The sequence below is a fragment of the Stegastes partitus genome, unplaced genomic scaffold (assembly GCF_000690725.1).
Source record: "Stegastes partitus isolate 25-593 unplaced genomic scaffold, Stegastes_partitus-1.0.2 Scaffold234, whole genome shotgun sequence".
Lineage (NCBI taxonomy): Eukaryota > Metazoa > Chordata > Actinopteri > Pomacentridae > Stegastes > Stegastes partitus.
In genome coordinates this window covers 254667-271432 of record NW_007577965.1, presented here as the reverse complement: position 1 = coordinate 271432, position 16766 = coordinate 254667, and the positions used below count along the sequence as shown (strand labels likewise).

The following is a 16766-nucleotide window of genomic DNA, read 5'->3' as shown; positions in this document are numbered from 1 at the left end:
AATAAAAATGCTTTCCAGTGTTTGTACTAGAGCTTCCAGCTTGTCCTTTTTCTCTGCCACACTTCTCCAATACGCATTTGGTTGAGTCAGTAATGTTAAGTCTTGTTTGTTTTTCTGCATTCACTTATATGATTGTAAATTACATTCAGACCCAATGGTCTCTGTTCATTACAGCTAAAAAAAAATATTGTCTTTTCCCTCAACCTCTTAGGCCTATATGGAGCCTAATATGACTACTGGCCTACTGGGGAATTTAATGCAAAAGATATGGCCAAGAATGCCACAATGTACTCCAACTGTAACAAAATGTGCCCAGATAATGACAGAATGAAGCCAGAATGTGCACTTAATATGCTAAAATGTATCTTAACATGCTCAGGAAATTCCAAAATGAACCTGAAAAGTACCAAAATGTGCCCTTCCTGTGCCAATATATACCTGAAAAGTTCAAAAATGTGATCACATTATGAAAAAATATACGTAAAATATGCCCCGCTTCCAAGTGTTCCAAAAGATGCCTCTAATTATGCCAAATGTATCCAGAATATGCCCAAAGGTAGCTTAATTTGCTGATTGGGGTTTAAGAGGGAAAAGGCTGTGCACATTGATTGTACCTGGCTAACTGACATGTATTCAGTCAAATATTTAACCCCTCAGCATTCCTAAGTTCCGGTCCCGGGACATGACGACCTTCCAAAAACATTACGGCCATTTGTGCAGGCTCCTCAATCAAGTAGCCCGACAATATACACATCAGATGAAACCGAAGAGTCTCGTCTTTCCGATGATGCAAACGTTTCTGACACGCAGCAACCACAGTGTTGACACAAAGAGCTTTTTGTACAGAAACGCAAACTGTTAAAACTCAACATTTCTTACTTTTGAAGGCTCTCTGCAGCTCATTCCTCACCAAATTGGTCTCATCCTGTCCGCATAGATCCAGTGAAAACAATCCAGTAAAATAATTTGGTCCAGAAGTCGTGTTAGATCCTTAAAGGCACAAATGCTGCAGTAATGTCTTCCGAGCTTGAGATCAGCTCCGGCTGTTTTATTCATTTCTTCTGGCGAAATCGTGCAGAATCTATTTTAGATCGCGCTAAATGTGCTACACACGGCTACACTTAAGGCTTAGCTTTTGATTGGCATCTAGTTTGGCCAATAGGAGGTCTCTGGGGGGTGACTGACACCCTGAAGAGCCAATGAGTGTCTCAGACAGTCCCACCCTTGCAGATTCAACCAGTCGGGTTGCAGACACTCTTTGACGCCATAACCTCTAGCCAATGGGCAGACGAACACGCAGGTTTATCAAATGCTAAGATTTTTTTTGTGTGGAGACGAGCAGCCCTGCGTAGTTGCTCATGGCATTAAGTGTATAACCGTGCATAACGCGTCCGTCCTCCATCTTGTTTGTTGTGCAATGTTTTTAAGCGCAAAAACATGGCGAACCGTCGCTGGTAACGCTTTAGCAGCGAAGACGCTAACGTCGCTATACCAGTTTGTTTAAAAGAAGTTTGAGAATTTTTAATTAATGAAGAATTGATATTTCTATGAGAGATCACATTTACATGGAATGTAACTTTAATATGACTTCATTATTACTGATAATAAACTCTTATCCTACATTAAAAAAGAATTGAAGCTAGCTAGCTAGCTAATGTAGCATAATGTTATTCGCTCAGCTAGACAGCCTTCAAACAGCTCATGATTTATTTCTATTTTTTTACTGGCAGTTGACTTGTATGTTACTGCACAAGATGATAATGTCCATACTTCTTCACATTTTCACATATTACAAACTAAGCATATGCATTTTTTGTTTAAATTGATGTATTTATTTCTACATTTTGATGCAGCTCTCACTTAACTGCAACACAACTTAGATAATGCAAACAGAAATACTACAATTTTTTAAAAAGAAGTTGGAGAATTTTTAATTAAGAATTGATATTCCTATGAGAAATCACATTTACAGAGAATGCAACTTTAATATCTCTTTATTATCCCTGATATTAAACTCTTATCCTACACTTTTAAAAAAAAAAAGAATTGAAGCTAGCTAGCTAGTGCTACATCAAGCTAATGTAGCATAATGTTGTTAGCTCAAAACTCTCCATTAGACTCACAGTAAAAACTGTATTGGTATATTCAGATAAAAACAAAAAAAAAGCACAGGCTTATTTGTACTTAAAAATATAATTAACATACCCCAACCCCATTTATTTTGGTTTCTTCAGACCAGTAAAATGAACTCAGTTCTATTTAAAGATTAGCAAGGCTGCTATTACGAAAGCTTATTATCGTCACACCAACTTTAGTTAGTTAATATGTATGTTTTTTTTCTTATACTGCTGTTGGACAGACCTGGGGAGGCAGCAGAGGGCGTGTTGGAGTCGCTTTTCTTCCTCGTATCCAGTGGTGCACCGCCTGGATGGTTGTAGGGGAGAGAGAGCGAGAGAGAGAGAGAGAGAGAGAGCAGGGCAGGGACAGACACACGGGGCTTCTCGCTGCTCTCAGCAGAGGACTGACTCTTCGGTTGGACACAGTCAGCCTGCGGTGGAGAAACAAACACTGCGTACCTTAACTCTAAATCGCATTTATTTCTCTGCTGGGGATCGTCTGCTTGAGGAACCAAGGCTCCGTGTGAGGACTGCAGCACAGGAAAACAATATTTCTACGAGAATAACAAGACGATTACTGTGAGTTTGCTGCATCACGCGATAGATGATAGAATACATCTGCACAAGTAGTGACACACACACACATTTGCTGTACGTGGTGTTTCAAAGTGGCAGCTCTCAGGTGTTGTCGCGACAGGTGAAGAAAACAAAACAAACAAACTGCAGGTGTTCGCTTAAACTGAACCAAGTCATCCACATACCCTGTTTGTAATGTAAAGGTGTCATTCTGGGAAAATGACTCACCTGATCAGGCTCATATCCACACCAGACTCATTATTTGAACATAGTTTGATTGTGAGTGAAGGTGTGAGTGTTGTTGTGGTTGAGGTGGATTAAATCCTCCATCTGTGAATTGAATTCTTGTTGCTGCTGTTTAAGCTAAAGCCACTAGTTATGTACTGTATGTAGCTGTTGGACACTCTTTTTGTTGTTGTTGTTTTGTTTTCATGACTAAATCAACCTTTTTTTTTTGCTGCAGTTTCTTAATTAATGAGGAAGTGTTTTTTTTGTTCTTGCGTCCTCAACACTGTCTTGTGAGAAACAAGTAGTGAGCGTGTCCAAATTAATGGGAAATGAGGCAAGCATGTTGAAGGTTGTGCAACAGGAGACAGAGGAAGACAGCCTCTGACTCAGAACATAATAATAAGAAGAAATTTGACCTTTTTAACCTCCTGTGTGTGTGAGTGCTGGGTAATCATAATTAGAATAAGATCCCCTCATAGCTCGATTCAGAAACCTGGGAAACTTACCTGCATGTGTTCAGTCTGCTGTTAAGCTTTTTTTTGACACAGTACGTGTTGTAGATGGTGGATTTCCTGTATTGCGAACTTATTATCCCTGAGCCTCAGTATGTATCACATTATCACTGCTCTTTACAGTGAAGTGCGACATTTCTCCCGCTGGTAGTTGGCAGCCAGGCACTTCACAGTTCCCTCCACCCTGATCCATCTCAACACCAAACTATTCACGGGGCTGTGTCCATAAAAAACAAAACAAGAACAGCTTTGCCAGTCTAAAGAGAAAAAACAGACAACAGGTTATCTTGAACACTAGAAACTGAGGGCTTGCTGATGTGGACGTAGTAGTTGTCGTTCACTTGTTGAGCTTGTGTTTATATATCGCTGACAAGTTGATGTCTGACGAGGGTTTTGCTTTGTCATAATGAAGCATGATAAAGGGCACGTTTTGATGTGTCCCTTTGTTATGCTGGCAGTCGCGTTTTCACTTGTTGTTGCCTTCATCTGAGGAGCTTCAGTAACATCAGTGATAAATGCTTTCCTTTAGAAATGACTCAGGGTTTTTTGAATTCATGCAACAGAAGAGTTTTCTGTTTGATTTGCTTGCTTTTCCAAATCCAGACTGGCTAACCTGAAAACATCTGAAATGTGAAGTGTATTTCCTCAGCCAACATCGCCCTATGACCTTGTGGGCTGGCGGTGTAAAGAGGGCCTAATAAAGCATGGGATGGTAAAAATATCTCAACATTGTTCCCTGAAATACTGCAGAAACTAATTTGGGTGAAGCTGTGATGCGCTGATGATTAGAAAAGATGTATAATCATGCAAATCAGACTGGTTTCAAGCCAGGGTGTAGTACAAAGACAAAGACGGTGGCACGGGAATATGTGTGTGTGTGCAGTTCCATTCACGAACTGCATGTTTCTTCCTCATTTGACTGCGAGGCGGTGGAGTTGGTCAGCTTTCAGCGCAGGATGTTTGAAAGGGAAAACAACTCATGCAAATCTCCTGCTCTCTCCTTGGGACTAACACCTGAGCTCCTATCGTGCGCTGCCCGTCGCCCTTGCGCTGATGTGTTGCCCGTCAGAGTGAGAAGCATCCTTGCATTATGTAATATTTTCCATCTGAGCAGCAGCAGAAGTGCCACAGCACTTGTGGGGCCAAAGCCTTGTCGACACAAATCGTATTTATTTTGTGCCTCCAAGCTCTTTTCTCCTATTGGGGCTTCACTTCAGTGCATCTCATTCTCTCCTAAATTAGCGATTAAACTGTGATACTGACTGCAACTGCGATAAACACTGTGACACAAAGCAGAGGATTACCTTTTTAAAATCTACAGCAGCACATCTTTTCCCAGCTGCTCAGGCTTCCTCAGAAGAGGTAGCACAACAATTAGGAGCTGGAGGGTATTTAGTGCAGTCTTGTGATTTTGGGTCAAAGAGCACTCTGTGTACTGTGCTCACACTGTACCATGGGATCCTAGTAGTGATAGGACCAAAATAACAGGCATATGAGACTCATTAAGCGACAGTTACATAAGTCGGTGCCCTAAACAGTACTTTTCAGCTCGCTCTCTCTCTCTCTCTCATTCGTGATAATGGTTTGACTGACTGATGTGCCTTGTGTCCACACAGGGGTGTGGCCCCATGTTGGGTCTGGTTACATTCAAGATGTTCCGATAAGGGGGAAAAAAAGGCCTCGCTGTGTTGTGATAATGAAATCTGGCACCTCGTAATGTCGGTGTGTGTTTAGTGCGACCTCTCCTCTCTCTAATTCTTCTCTCAGAGGATCCTCTCTCACTCCTGAGCACTGATAGATTCTCGCTAATGTGCAGCGTCCCAGTTGCAGCGAGCTGAAGGCACCACAGGAGAGTTTGTTTTCTGTCTGGGGCTGTTCAGCACCATGTCAACCTCTTGTTTCTTTTCTCTGCTCAGTCGTAGCAACGCTAAATCCGATTACTGTTTTCGTTATACTTGAAATTTTACTGTTTTTCAACCTGTACACTGTAGAAAATGATTTTCTTTTTTTTTTTGTAGTTTTTAACTATAATGTTTTGGGCAATTCGCTGCTAGTTTACAGACTTTATTCTGTTTAATTAAATTGAAGATAACTTTTAGAATCACAGAGAAAAGTACTAATTTGCATTTTAACCATTAAAAAAGGGCCAAAACTGTAAATAATGCCTACATCAAAAATCATTGTTTGACTGTAAAATTTCACTTTTTATTTTTTATTTTATTACTGTATTTCAATCAGCAAAAAATGTCCTTATTGTACAGATATTTGCCGTTATTTTCACAATTTTTTTTAATGCTTCAGTATTTTTTCGTTGGCACCCTTTCTGCCAGATTAGAGTTTTTTACTGGACCTTTTTTTTTTTTTTTTTTTACAGTGTATCTGTTGTTGTGGTTGAACAGCTTTACAGTTTCTCACGGTGTGATGCTGCTTTGCTGTTTCTCCAGTACGTCAGTGTCAGGCCTTTACTTGCAGCTATGATTCCGTTTTTATTGCCTAATCCAGTTCTGTTCTGGGTAATTGACTTCTAAATAAGCCATTTACCATAAAACGAGGAACCAAATCCTGACGGTAAAGTGAGCAACTTCTTGTCATCGTCTGGCTACGCTTCAGCTACTGATATCATTTGAGAGTCGAAAGTTTATGTTGATGACATATCTGCCAGTTGTAATGTTTTAACTTGATCACATAACCAGAAAAAGAACTGCACTAAGTCACACATTTTATCGATGCACAAATAAACTCATCTCAGTCGTGGTAAAATTAACGGAGATGCAGTTTCCACTGTTTCTGTTTATGAAATTAAATCATTTACAGCTCATCAAAAAAGGAATTTGACTCTTTTAGCCTGAGCCCCAGGCCTCCTCAGAATAGTTTTACAGGAGGAATTAAATGCAGCGTTTTCCGTGGCCAGCACAGTGAATCAGAGCACAGCTGAAGAAGGAGATCCTGTGCAGCATAAATCCTTCGACAAGTCAGCGGTCAGCTTGACCCACATACTCTATTGATCGGCGAGGTTCAGGCTCCGCACCTGTTCAGTTGTGAACAGCGCTGCACCTCCACCTAAGCGCGGCGTGGGCTGCTCTCTCTTTCTGTTATCAGTTTTATTGTCCTCATTCACTGGCCAGGCTCCCCTCCTGTCAGCACATACCACGTACCACTGATTGCCACCAGCACCCCGTCAGGACTTTATGATTAACTCATCTTTATTACTTGGACTGTGACAACCCTACATGATGTGAACTCTGTTAGAGAATGAAAGCCTCCCATTTTGTATGCGACTGAACGGAAACGCACTTCTTTTATCTGTGTTTACTCTAAATGATCCAGACTTACATGTACTCTGCAGTAGATTAAAGTAACCTTGTGTTTGTGTAAAATAAATTGTCAACATAGACATTTGCAAAATGGCTTGTTAACAACCAGCGTGAAACAGGCGTGACTAAATAAGTACACGCATGTTTTGATAGGTTTAAATTCTTTAAATATCACAAGTTTTCTCGGTTCTTATTACCAGGACGATATTCTGATGTCAAGAATCCGTTCTGCTCATACTGAAAATGAATGTCAAGTGAATAATTAACGAGGGACTCCACCAGTTTCACACATGAAGATTATTTATTTAGTCACTGCCAGGACTAACTTAAAACTGTGATATTAGGACTTCTGAGGTTGTTTTTGTAAGTCTGGGAACCATCTAGAGGGTCTAATGTTCACACAGTATTGGCAGAACATGAAAAGAAGAAAAACTTTCTTGACCTGTTTTAGTGACAGAAAGCCAGAATGTCTCAGCCTCAGTGACACAGAGTTTAAGAGTAAAGATACAAATTGTCCACATTGACGGCACCTTATGTAATGTTAATGATGTGACCTGACACGAAACCAGAAGCTTACATACACTGTGTAAAAAGACATATAACCTTTTTTTTTTCTCACTATCTGACATTAACTCAGACTAAACTTTTCCTGTTTTAGGTCAGTTAGGATTACCAAAATTGTTTCTATTTGCTAAATGCCAGAATAATGACAGAGAGAATTTTTTATTACTTTCTTCAAAGTCAGACATTTCCTTAGTATTTGGTAGCATTGCCTTTAAACTGTATGACTTGGATCAAACATTTTGGGTTTCCTTCCACAAGCTTCTCACAACAGTTTGATAGAGTTTTGGCCCATTCCTCCTGACAGAACTGGTGGAACTGAGTCAGACTTGTAAGCTGCTTTGCCACAGTTGGGATGCTGTTCTCAGGCTTGCAAGTTTCCCCCTTTTTCCTCCAAATGTAACGATGGTCATTATGGCCAAACAGTTCAGTTTTAGTTTCATCAGACCACAGGACATGTCTCCAGAAATGAAGCTCTTTGTCCCTGTGTGCATTTGCAAACTGTAATCAGGCTTCTTTATGTTGCTTTTGGAGTAATGTCTTCTTCCTCTCTGAGCAGCCTTTCAGCCCATGTCAGTACAGGACTGGTTTCACTGTGGATAATGACTCTCTCTTACCAGCTTCAGCAGCATCTTCACAAGGTCTTTAGCTTTTGTTCTGGGGTTGATATGCACATTTGGCACCAAGACATGTTCATCTCTGGGACACAGAACCCGTCTCCTTCCTGAGCAGTATGATGGCTGGACATTCCCACACTTGCATATAATTGTTTGAACAGATATGAACGAGGAACCTTCAGGCATCTAGAAACTGTACCCAACGATGAACCAGACTTGTGGAGGTCCACAGTTCTCTTCCTGATATCTTGGCTGATTTCTTTAGAGTTTCCCATGTTGTCACAGAAGGAAGCAGTGTGTTTGAGGTGTGACTTAAAATACATCCACAGGTGTGCCTCCAATTAACTCAAATGTTGTCAATTAACCTATTAAAAGCTACCAAAGCCATGATATCATCATCTGGGCTTTCCCAAATAGTTTGAAGGCATCTTAGTGTATGTAAACTCTGACTTTGAAGAAAGCAATAAACAGTTCTCTCTCTCATTATTCTGGCATTTAGCAAATAGAAATAATTTTGGTAATCCTAACTGACCTAAAACAGGAAACGTTTAGTCTGATTTAATGTCAGATAATGAAAAAAAGGTCGGAAATCTTTTTATACAGTGCATGTAAACGTCTGGTTTCAACTGTATTTTGCAGTTTAGGTTGTTTTTCTGCTTCTCTGACTTCTTAAACTCATGTTCCTACAGACAAAGATGGAGTGTTTGTGTATCAGTGTGTTAATCTGCCGGCGTTCGCTCCTATCAGAGTCTGTGAAAATGCCCTTGGTTTACTTTGCAGCAGCTGAATATGGATACAGAACTTCCCGGCACTATCGCTTTGATCTTAATGACCTCCAAAGCGGAGTTCCCCCCTCCCGGTCCATGCAGCACGTCTGCACCACAGAAAAAAAAAACTTTTCAAAGGAGGCCTGCAGCAGTGATTGGCTTGTAATTGTTGTGCGCTGCCTACTGATTGGTCGATTGGAGGCTGCTGGCAGAGCGATAGGCTGGCAGCCTCGCAGGAATTCAAATTATTCAGAGGTTGTGATGTTTGTTGTTGTTGTTGTTGTTTTGGCCCTGCTGAGTCCACCATGTCCCCCCTCCTACATTCCTGCCCTGATAATGACGAGGTTTGCTGAGGCCCACTCGGGGGACCCGAGGGTGCTAGAGTGAGATAGTGGGAAGGAGGGAGTGGAGGGGAGGGTGGAGGCTAACAAGCAGGAGAAAACAGTTAAAAAATGCAGAGCTGACAGAGTCACATTCCTCCTCTTTTTCTGTAGCAACCTGTGACCTCAGATCAATAAAGGCAGGACAAGGCAATCCCCTCTTACCCTCATGATTGGCCATTTCTCAGAATCATTCAGCCATTTGTGTCCACGGCGATATGTAATAAACCTGCCTGTCTCCCTTGTGGCTTAAAGGAGAGTCAGAGGACCTTTGGACTCCAGGGCCAAGTGAAACTAAGACGGGCTTGGCAGAGATGAGCAAATGTGTCTCTCATTGTCTTTGTGCCATGTGATTGTGTTTTCTATGGGCCGTGACGACAGGAGCCGAGGCTCATCGCTGGTGGTTGAACATAATCAGCCTGCTGTAAAAAGTCCTTGTCTCAGAGAGCCGGGCTGCGCTGTATCGCTCCATCGGGGCGGCCTCGCTCCGCTTCTGCGTCTTTAGAGAACATTGTTTTCTTTCTATATATTCATCTCTATGTTTCGCTCACCCCCTTCATTCCCTCAGCTGAATCATGTGACTCTGGACACAGAGGGTGACCTCCTCCTCACTGATTCTCATGCAGACTGGAGCTAGAGTGAGACGCTCTCTGAATTACAAATACACGGGCTGAAACTTCCCCACGGCTTTCTGTTATTCATGTCATCCTACAAAATTAAATATATCCATTCTCTTGCCGTCCGATGTGACTGTGAACTACTGTTATTACCACAGAGCTTTCATTCTTGCTCAGCTTGTGGTGTACGCTGTGTCAAGAAATTTTGAGGGAAAACCCCAACAAAATATTTTAGTGTCACACCTTCTGTATCTCTATTTCCTTCTGTTCTCTTTACCCTCTGTCTTTTCCGGCTCATTTTTTTCTGTTAATGTCACATCTGAAAGGTCAGAGCACTCGGCAGGTGTCGTCCCTCTTTTCCCCCAGCTCCTGGTTTTCTTTATTTGACGCTACCAAAAGGTCAAACACCATCTTAATATATAATATCACACATTAAAACGTATGTTTAGAGATAGTCGAATGATCAGTGGTACATGTCGCACATTCAAACCACTGAGTCCGCTAAAGCAAATATTAAGATTAAGGAGAAGCTATTCTTAGGACACGCTGTCCACTCTGCAGTGTACTATTAGATGCGTAACAGCTGTGTTCAGCGCAGAGAGCCTCTATTCTTCACACCTGTGTAATGCCTTTCCTTGCAGCATCACGCTGTTAAAGCAGAGATCGCTGTATTTGAAAACACGCCAGCTTGTTCGGCCGCTTTATCAGTGAAACACTCTTCAGAGTTTCCAGAGGATACATCTCAGGGATTTCTTCAGGCGGCTCTACTAGAAAGCCAGAGCGCTTGTCATTAAATCTAATGTTTAATGGTTCCTATGAGCTTTTGTGACAGCAGTTCAATACTAATCAGTGCACCGCATGTTCTAATTGTGCACATGTTAACGTCAGTAACATACATACTAGATGTTACACACCAAGCATTAGACCAAACCCTTCTGATAACTGAGTCTTTTCATTTGGTGCTCCCCTTTGACCAAATTAAAACAGTTGTCTTCTTCTTGGTGATCACACCAACCACCCCCTCGTGGGCTGCTGGCGTGGCTTCAGATGTTTAATCTCATTTAGGCATGTAACCTCCACGCACACAATCATGCTTCTTTGCAGGTTCTGCAGTGCTGCATTGTGGCTGATGTGCAGGCGGCGCTCTGAAGCTGTTTGTCCCACAGAGGGACGATGACAGCAAACACACCTCCAGAGGATGACGTGAAATATAGAGCAGAACACACCAAAAAAACAACTCAAAATAATACCTTCCTGTGGTTAACCACTTTACCGAGTGCAGGAGAGTGTGTGTGTCTGAGATGTATCTGTGTGGCCAGAAAACTTGTATGTTTTGTCGTCATTTTCTCCTCCTCGGCCCGTCTCACTCTGTGACTGTGGGAAAACAGAGTCATTCTTAAAATATCTCGGGGATATATGTGGTAGAGGACTGCATGTCTTTTGTTTTTTTATTGTCATTTATAGGACATTATTTTTGCTGCAATGCTTATTTCCTAAACACACGATCCACAACAGAACACATTTTGCAGAAGCAGTTATTTTACATGAAGCCAAATATCTGTTCAGACACAACACCAAGCGAGTGTTGACTCAGCTTATCAGAATATGATAATGACGACAGCCAGACACGACATATACATACATAGACTGTAAAAAAAAACAAACATTTTCAACAGCTTTTACTTGTAATTTTTGGAACAATTGTCTACTTATTTTACAGATTGTCCCCATTTTGTGAAATTACAGGTAATATCCAGTAAAATCAAAGTTAAAAAAAGGATTATTTACATGCTAAGTGTAAACAAAACCCACCAAAGCGGTACATAATGTCCACATCAATTATCTGTATTTTTACAAACAATAATTTCTTCTTTTACAACAATGTTGCCATAAAATTTTTGTTATTTTTATTGAAATTTGCTTAAAAAAATGTTGATATTTTACAAGTATTTGATACATTTCAAAGAAAAAATATGTATATTAGGATTTGAAAAATTTGAAATATTTTTTGTTGTTATTTTAGAGATTTTTCCTGTTTTGTGAAATTACAGATATTATCTACTAAAATCAACAAAAAGTATTAATTCACGTGTTAACTGTGAAAAAAAAAAACTGTCCAGATAATTGTAAAGTTTTACTGCATTTAAATCAGCTAAAATTTTAGAATTTTAAAATTTTCACACATTTTTAAATAATAATTTTTTTACATTTTTAGTTTTTTTTTGGCACCAGATTTTCACTGTTGATTTATTTATTTACAGTGTATTTTGCTTCATCTATTACTGCACTTTATATAAGTAGGAATATTGAGTATTTATTGTGTACTGCAAAGAGATTTGAGAGAGAGAGAGAGAGAAAAAGGAAGTCAAAGCCACAGTAAAAGTGAACATGTTCCCTGAGTCAAGGATGAGAGCAGTTAAGTTGATGAAGCCGATCCCCTTCAGGCCGAGCTAAGCTGACTCCCCATGCATCTTCTTGATTGTATCCATCCAAATCCAGATCTCTGTGCTTATCTAACATCTCAGTTGGGGATTGTGGGGGTCATGAAACCCCAGCAGTCCAGTCCTCAGCACTCTGCACTGCTGCTCTGCCATCGATTCTCCATTATGTCTCCAATCTGCTGCAGTAATCCAATAGTATCTGGGGACTGAAGCAAAGCAGAGCAAAAAGGAACCTATATGTGGTATCTGTGTCCTGGTGATAGGAACCGTGGCAGCCTCCTTCACTGCTACACCTCCCGACTGGTAGCAGTAGCTGATTTTGAAATGATGTCTAAAACACATGCTTGTGGGTGTGTTGAGCGATCTGTCTGACTCCTGCCTAATTATTAGGACCAACACTTTGCTCACTGGGATCACTGAGAGAATATTACCACAGCTACTTAGACTTTTTGACAGATCAGATTTATTCCATCTGCGTAATCGTCATACCAGACGGCCCATGTCTGCTCTCAGCAACATATTTTCATTGCCAGCATTGCTTGGCAGTCTACAGAATCTGACTTCTACCGGGGCTGACTGGCACCCTCGCAAATAACCCTGAAACCACGGAGGAGATATGGCTTGAGAACCAGTGTTTGATCTGCGCTCAAATGTGTTTGTTTGAAGGGTGGTAGAATTTCTGACAAGGGCGTGTGGACTAGCGGGGGCAGAGTTGTTTAGGAACAGAGAGACTAACGGAGAGAAGAGGTAAGTAAGGACGCTTATTTACGTGGAATCTTTTGAGAACTGAGCTCACAAAGTGTTTCACAAGGAGGAAAGGTAAAGAGTATTAAAAGTACATTGTTGACCGAGTCTGGGTTTTGACGATGACCCGACACAGTGGGAGGCCAGGTGCTTGCCAAGAAACTTTGGAGGTACAAAAGTTTTAGAATTTTACTGGACACTTTCTTTGTCTAAGTCTAGTTTACTTGTTTACTTACAGGGTTATTCTTACGATCTTGGTTTTGCACAAGTTTATCAGATGATATAAAGTCTGTGACCTTGCTTGACTTTTACAAAGGCACAGAAACAGAGACGTCCCCTCCACACAGGCTTGTTCTCAGTGGTTCTCGCGCAGATTCAAGTACAGAGCTTCCTTTTAATCGATCAGCGGTATCGTTTTACCCATTTGACTCTCATCCAGACCACAAACATCCACACCCACTGTCTACCCGAGGCATTGATTTGACAAAGGTGCTTTTTTTTGTGTTTGTAGGGCACGCTAATGTAATTGTGACTTACAAAGTATTGCTTTACAGATGTGTGACAGTGCACTAGTGCTCTCTGTTATGTTCCTGCATGGCAAGCGGTGTTTGCGATGGGAGCGCCTGACGGTGGCAAGACACGGTTGATTGGGATCATCCATCCATCCATTTTTATCCATGCGTCCGTCCATCTGTCTGCCTCTCTTTTGTTGAGAGGTGAACAAGAGACCTGCTGTTGTTCTCTGCAGCTGCGGGCCTCTCACGGATTGTTCTGGAAACTGTCTGTTAGAGTAGCGGCTGGGTTGTGGGGTCAGGTGAGAGGGAGGGCCGCACAATTCATTTTGACACTGACGCTCAGGCCAGGGCTGTGCTGAGAGCCAGACAGGCATGCCTGCAGGCTTATTAACATTCCTCAGGTTCAGAGCACATAACCAGTCATACGGCGGAGTGACTCAGGTGGATCAACACCTCATTACACAGATTTGCTTCTATACAGACACAGCTCGTGATCGATAGCAAGGATTTTTTTAATGTCGCCTCGGCCTCTCTTAAAGTCCTACGGCGGTCACGATCTTTTCATTCGGGATGAGTTTTGTGTGAGCACATGTGCTCATGATCCTTCATCAGAAAGACAGGATATTATTTTAAAGGTGATAGAGGAGATATAAATGACGCACACACCCAAACCAAGACAAATAGTCTTTGCTGGGAGGTGTTGCTTCAGCCAATATGCATCTGCTGTTGTCTCTGTGTTTATAGCAACAGAAGAGCTGGTGCACAGATAAGGACTCAGTCTGGAGATAAGAGTCAGAGTCTGCCACATTCTTTTAATATCTGAATCCGTGCATGTGAACATGTATTCATCTCACAGCATCTCTGTTTGAAGACTATTTTTAACAAGGCTGCGACATATTTAAGGCTTTTAAATGACAAGTGACGTACATAAACAGCATAGTTTGCGGGGGTGTAGTTGATAGCGGCAGATTGAGAAGTGTACACACTCAGTGCAATAGATTGTGATTTGCTGGGGTTTCGTAGGATGTGGTACAGAACAGGTGACTGGAGGACACGGCAACCGCAAGTGCTGACGAAGCAGAAAGGCATTATGCAATAGTCGAGGCTCTGAGACCTGCAGGTGCATTTATATGCAGGTGGCGTAGCGACTGCAGGCTTGCCAGAGCTTGTCAGACAAAAGTCCAAATTTGGCCAATGTTTCTATTAAGCTCTCACTCCTTGCAGACTTCCCCGTGTGCGTGTCTGCTGTTTTGTTTTGTTTTTTTGTCCTGCTACTCTCAGAAGACGCACACTAAGCCACGGTTTCATTGACTTATGTCACTCTGCCTTATTTTTCCCTGGGGAACGAAGGAAAACAGCAAAACAGACGTATCTGGACGAGGGACGGGGAGTGGTGCAGTAAAATTCATGGAGAACATATGGGAAAACAAGACAGACTGGTGTTTTGCGGCTCAGGAAGGTTGTGGTGTAAGCTGGGCAGTGCCAGCTTTCAGCCCCAGGGCTACACCTCATTTACACACACTTGGCAGCTTGGCTCCTTTATGAGGTGTTATTCTGCACTCGTACGGGCTGGAACACGGAAAGACAGATGGAAAGCCAGACATGACGAAGAGCAAGGAGATGCATTCTAAAGTACAGTATGCTATCTGTACCTTCACACTGGCAGGCACTAACTACACGCATACATTCACGTTTTCATGAGTCATGAGTGACTACTGTAGCAAAATTGCCTCTCATATCGGGCAGAGATTAACAGGAGAGTGATGGTATTAAAATGGCCTCAAACTGAATGGCTCACAAGTGTATCGCAGTTAATTAAGGAGCCTTTGCTGGTGGACACGTTCCCTCCCGCACACTGCTTGTCATAACTTTGGAGCAGCTTCACATACTGTACTGCGATGTCTGTGAGCGTTTCGTTGCCCTGGTTTATTTTTGTTGTGTAATACGAACTCTTTGTGTTGCTTTTTTTTTTCCCCGCAGAGGCTCCCTTGACAACTCCTGATGATTTCTCTACCTGACAATCAAGAGCTGTCGCCCTGATCGCTGTCTGTCAGGCACAGCTTTTCGTCAAGCAAGGTAAGCTCGTGCTCTTGACCTCTCAGCAAATTAGATTTTATTTTAAAGGTTGTGAAATAAGTATCTTTTCACTGTATTATACTCGGCTTGTTGTTTCCATTCAGATGTCAACCACAACAGAAAATGGGATGGGAGGGCCTTGGAGCACGAGCAGAGAGAAAACATACAAGAAGGTAAAAGCAGACTTTTCACACAAGAGCCTCACTGTGTTTGGTTTTTATTTTCCTCTTATGGTGAATATAAACCTGGTCCCATAACATTTATTTTGGAATGCCGCTGTTTAGAGCCAACAAGCCCTTTACTTCTGAGTCACTGGAGTCCTTAAAATGTCCTTCTGCAGCACATAATGTCCTGACCCCCGCCAGGGCCGGCTGCCAGAGATCAGTCACATTTGTTTTCCTTACTTTCATTTTTTTTAAACCGTAGACGTCACAGCTTATGGCAGCATTTCTTCAGATGTAACCATTATGAGGCTCCATACAGTAGCTACCTCTGTTTAAGCTGGGAGTAGAAAGTCAAAAGGTGTTTTTGTGGCGGCACCTTGAGCAGTAAGAATACTAGCAGGTTTGTGAGGTGTTTGGAAATTATTCTGCAGAATTGTGGTACGCAGAAGGTATGAATCGTTCTTGACTGCGGTGTGACACGTTAAAATAGCCTCTTTTCAGACTAAAATATAAATAATAGTTAAAATAGCAGGATTACTATTCCTGGACACGCCTGGTTTATTATTTTTTTTTACATTTTCTTTCTTGGTTTGTTGGTTTCGAGGTATAATTCTAGCGTTGGGTGTGAGTCGTCCGGGGTTTAACTCCCAGACAAACCCTTTGATTAAACTACATTATGTAGAGTATGTAAAGTATTTTTTAATTTTTTTAATCACTTCCTTGTTATTGCACAGCCTTGTGCACCAGTCACTCTGTATTTCACGGCCCGTCTTGTGTGAGCATGTGACTTGAATCTTTTCATCTAATAGCGTATGTAATTAGGATTGCAGTGACATTGTGCTACAACGGCACTAATGTGATGTTTTCTCTTCCATTTCTCCCCCTCGTCAAGACCACGTCATCGGCCTTGAAGGGGGCCATTCAGCTCGGTATCGGCTATACAGTCGGCAACCTCACATCCAAGCCTGACAGAGATGTGCTTATGCAAGACTTCTATGTGGTGGAGAGCGTCTTTCTGCCCAGGTCAGTGCCGCGCAGCATGACATCCTCTGTGAAAAATGCATTTTCAGAAGCGCTCTCTCAACGTAGGACTTATTTGCGCGGCGAAAGGTTTGCGCATTGTCATCAGAATAGCAG

General features: G+C 41.8%; 1 protein-coding gene across 1 annotated transcript in view; it reads left to right on the top strand.

Moving 5' to 3' along the window:
* Positions 1 to 2494: 2494 nt before the first annotated feature.
* pip5k1bb (phosphatidylinositol-4-phosphate 5-kinase, type I, beta b) overlaps positions 2495 to 16766 on the top strand; it is a 37157-nt gene continuing 22885 nt past the window's right edge. The window contains exons 1-4 of the mRNA XM_008281461.1: positions 2495 to 2696; positions 15370 to 15465; positions 15570 to 15638; positions 16522 to 16652. Of these exons, the coding sequence (XP_008279683.1) occupies positions 15570 to 15638; positions 16522 to 16652 (200 nt within the window). The 5' untranslated portion in view covers positions 2495 to 2696; positions 15370 to 15465. The remainder of the gene's footprint in view (positions 2697 to 15369; positions 15466 to 15569; positions 15639 to 16521; positions 16653 to 16766) is intronic.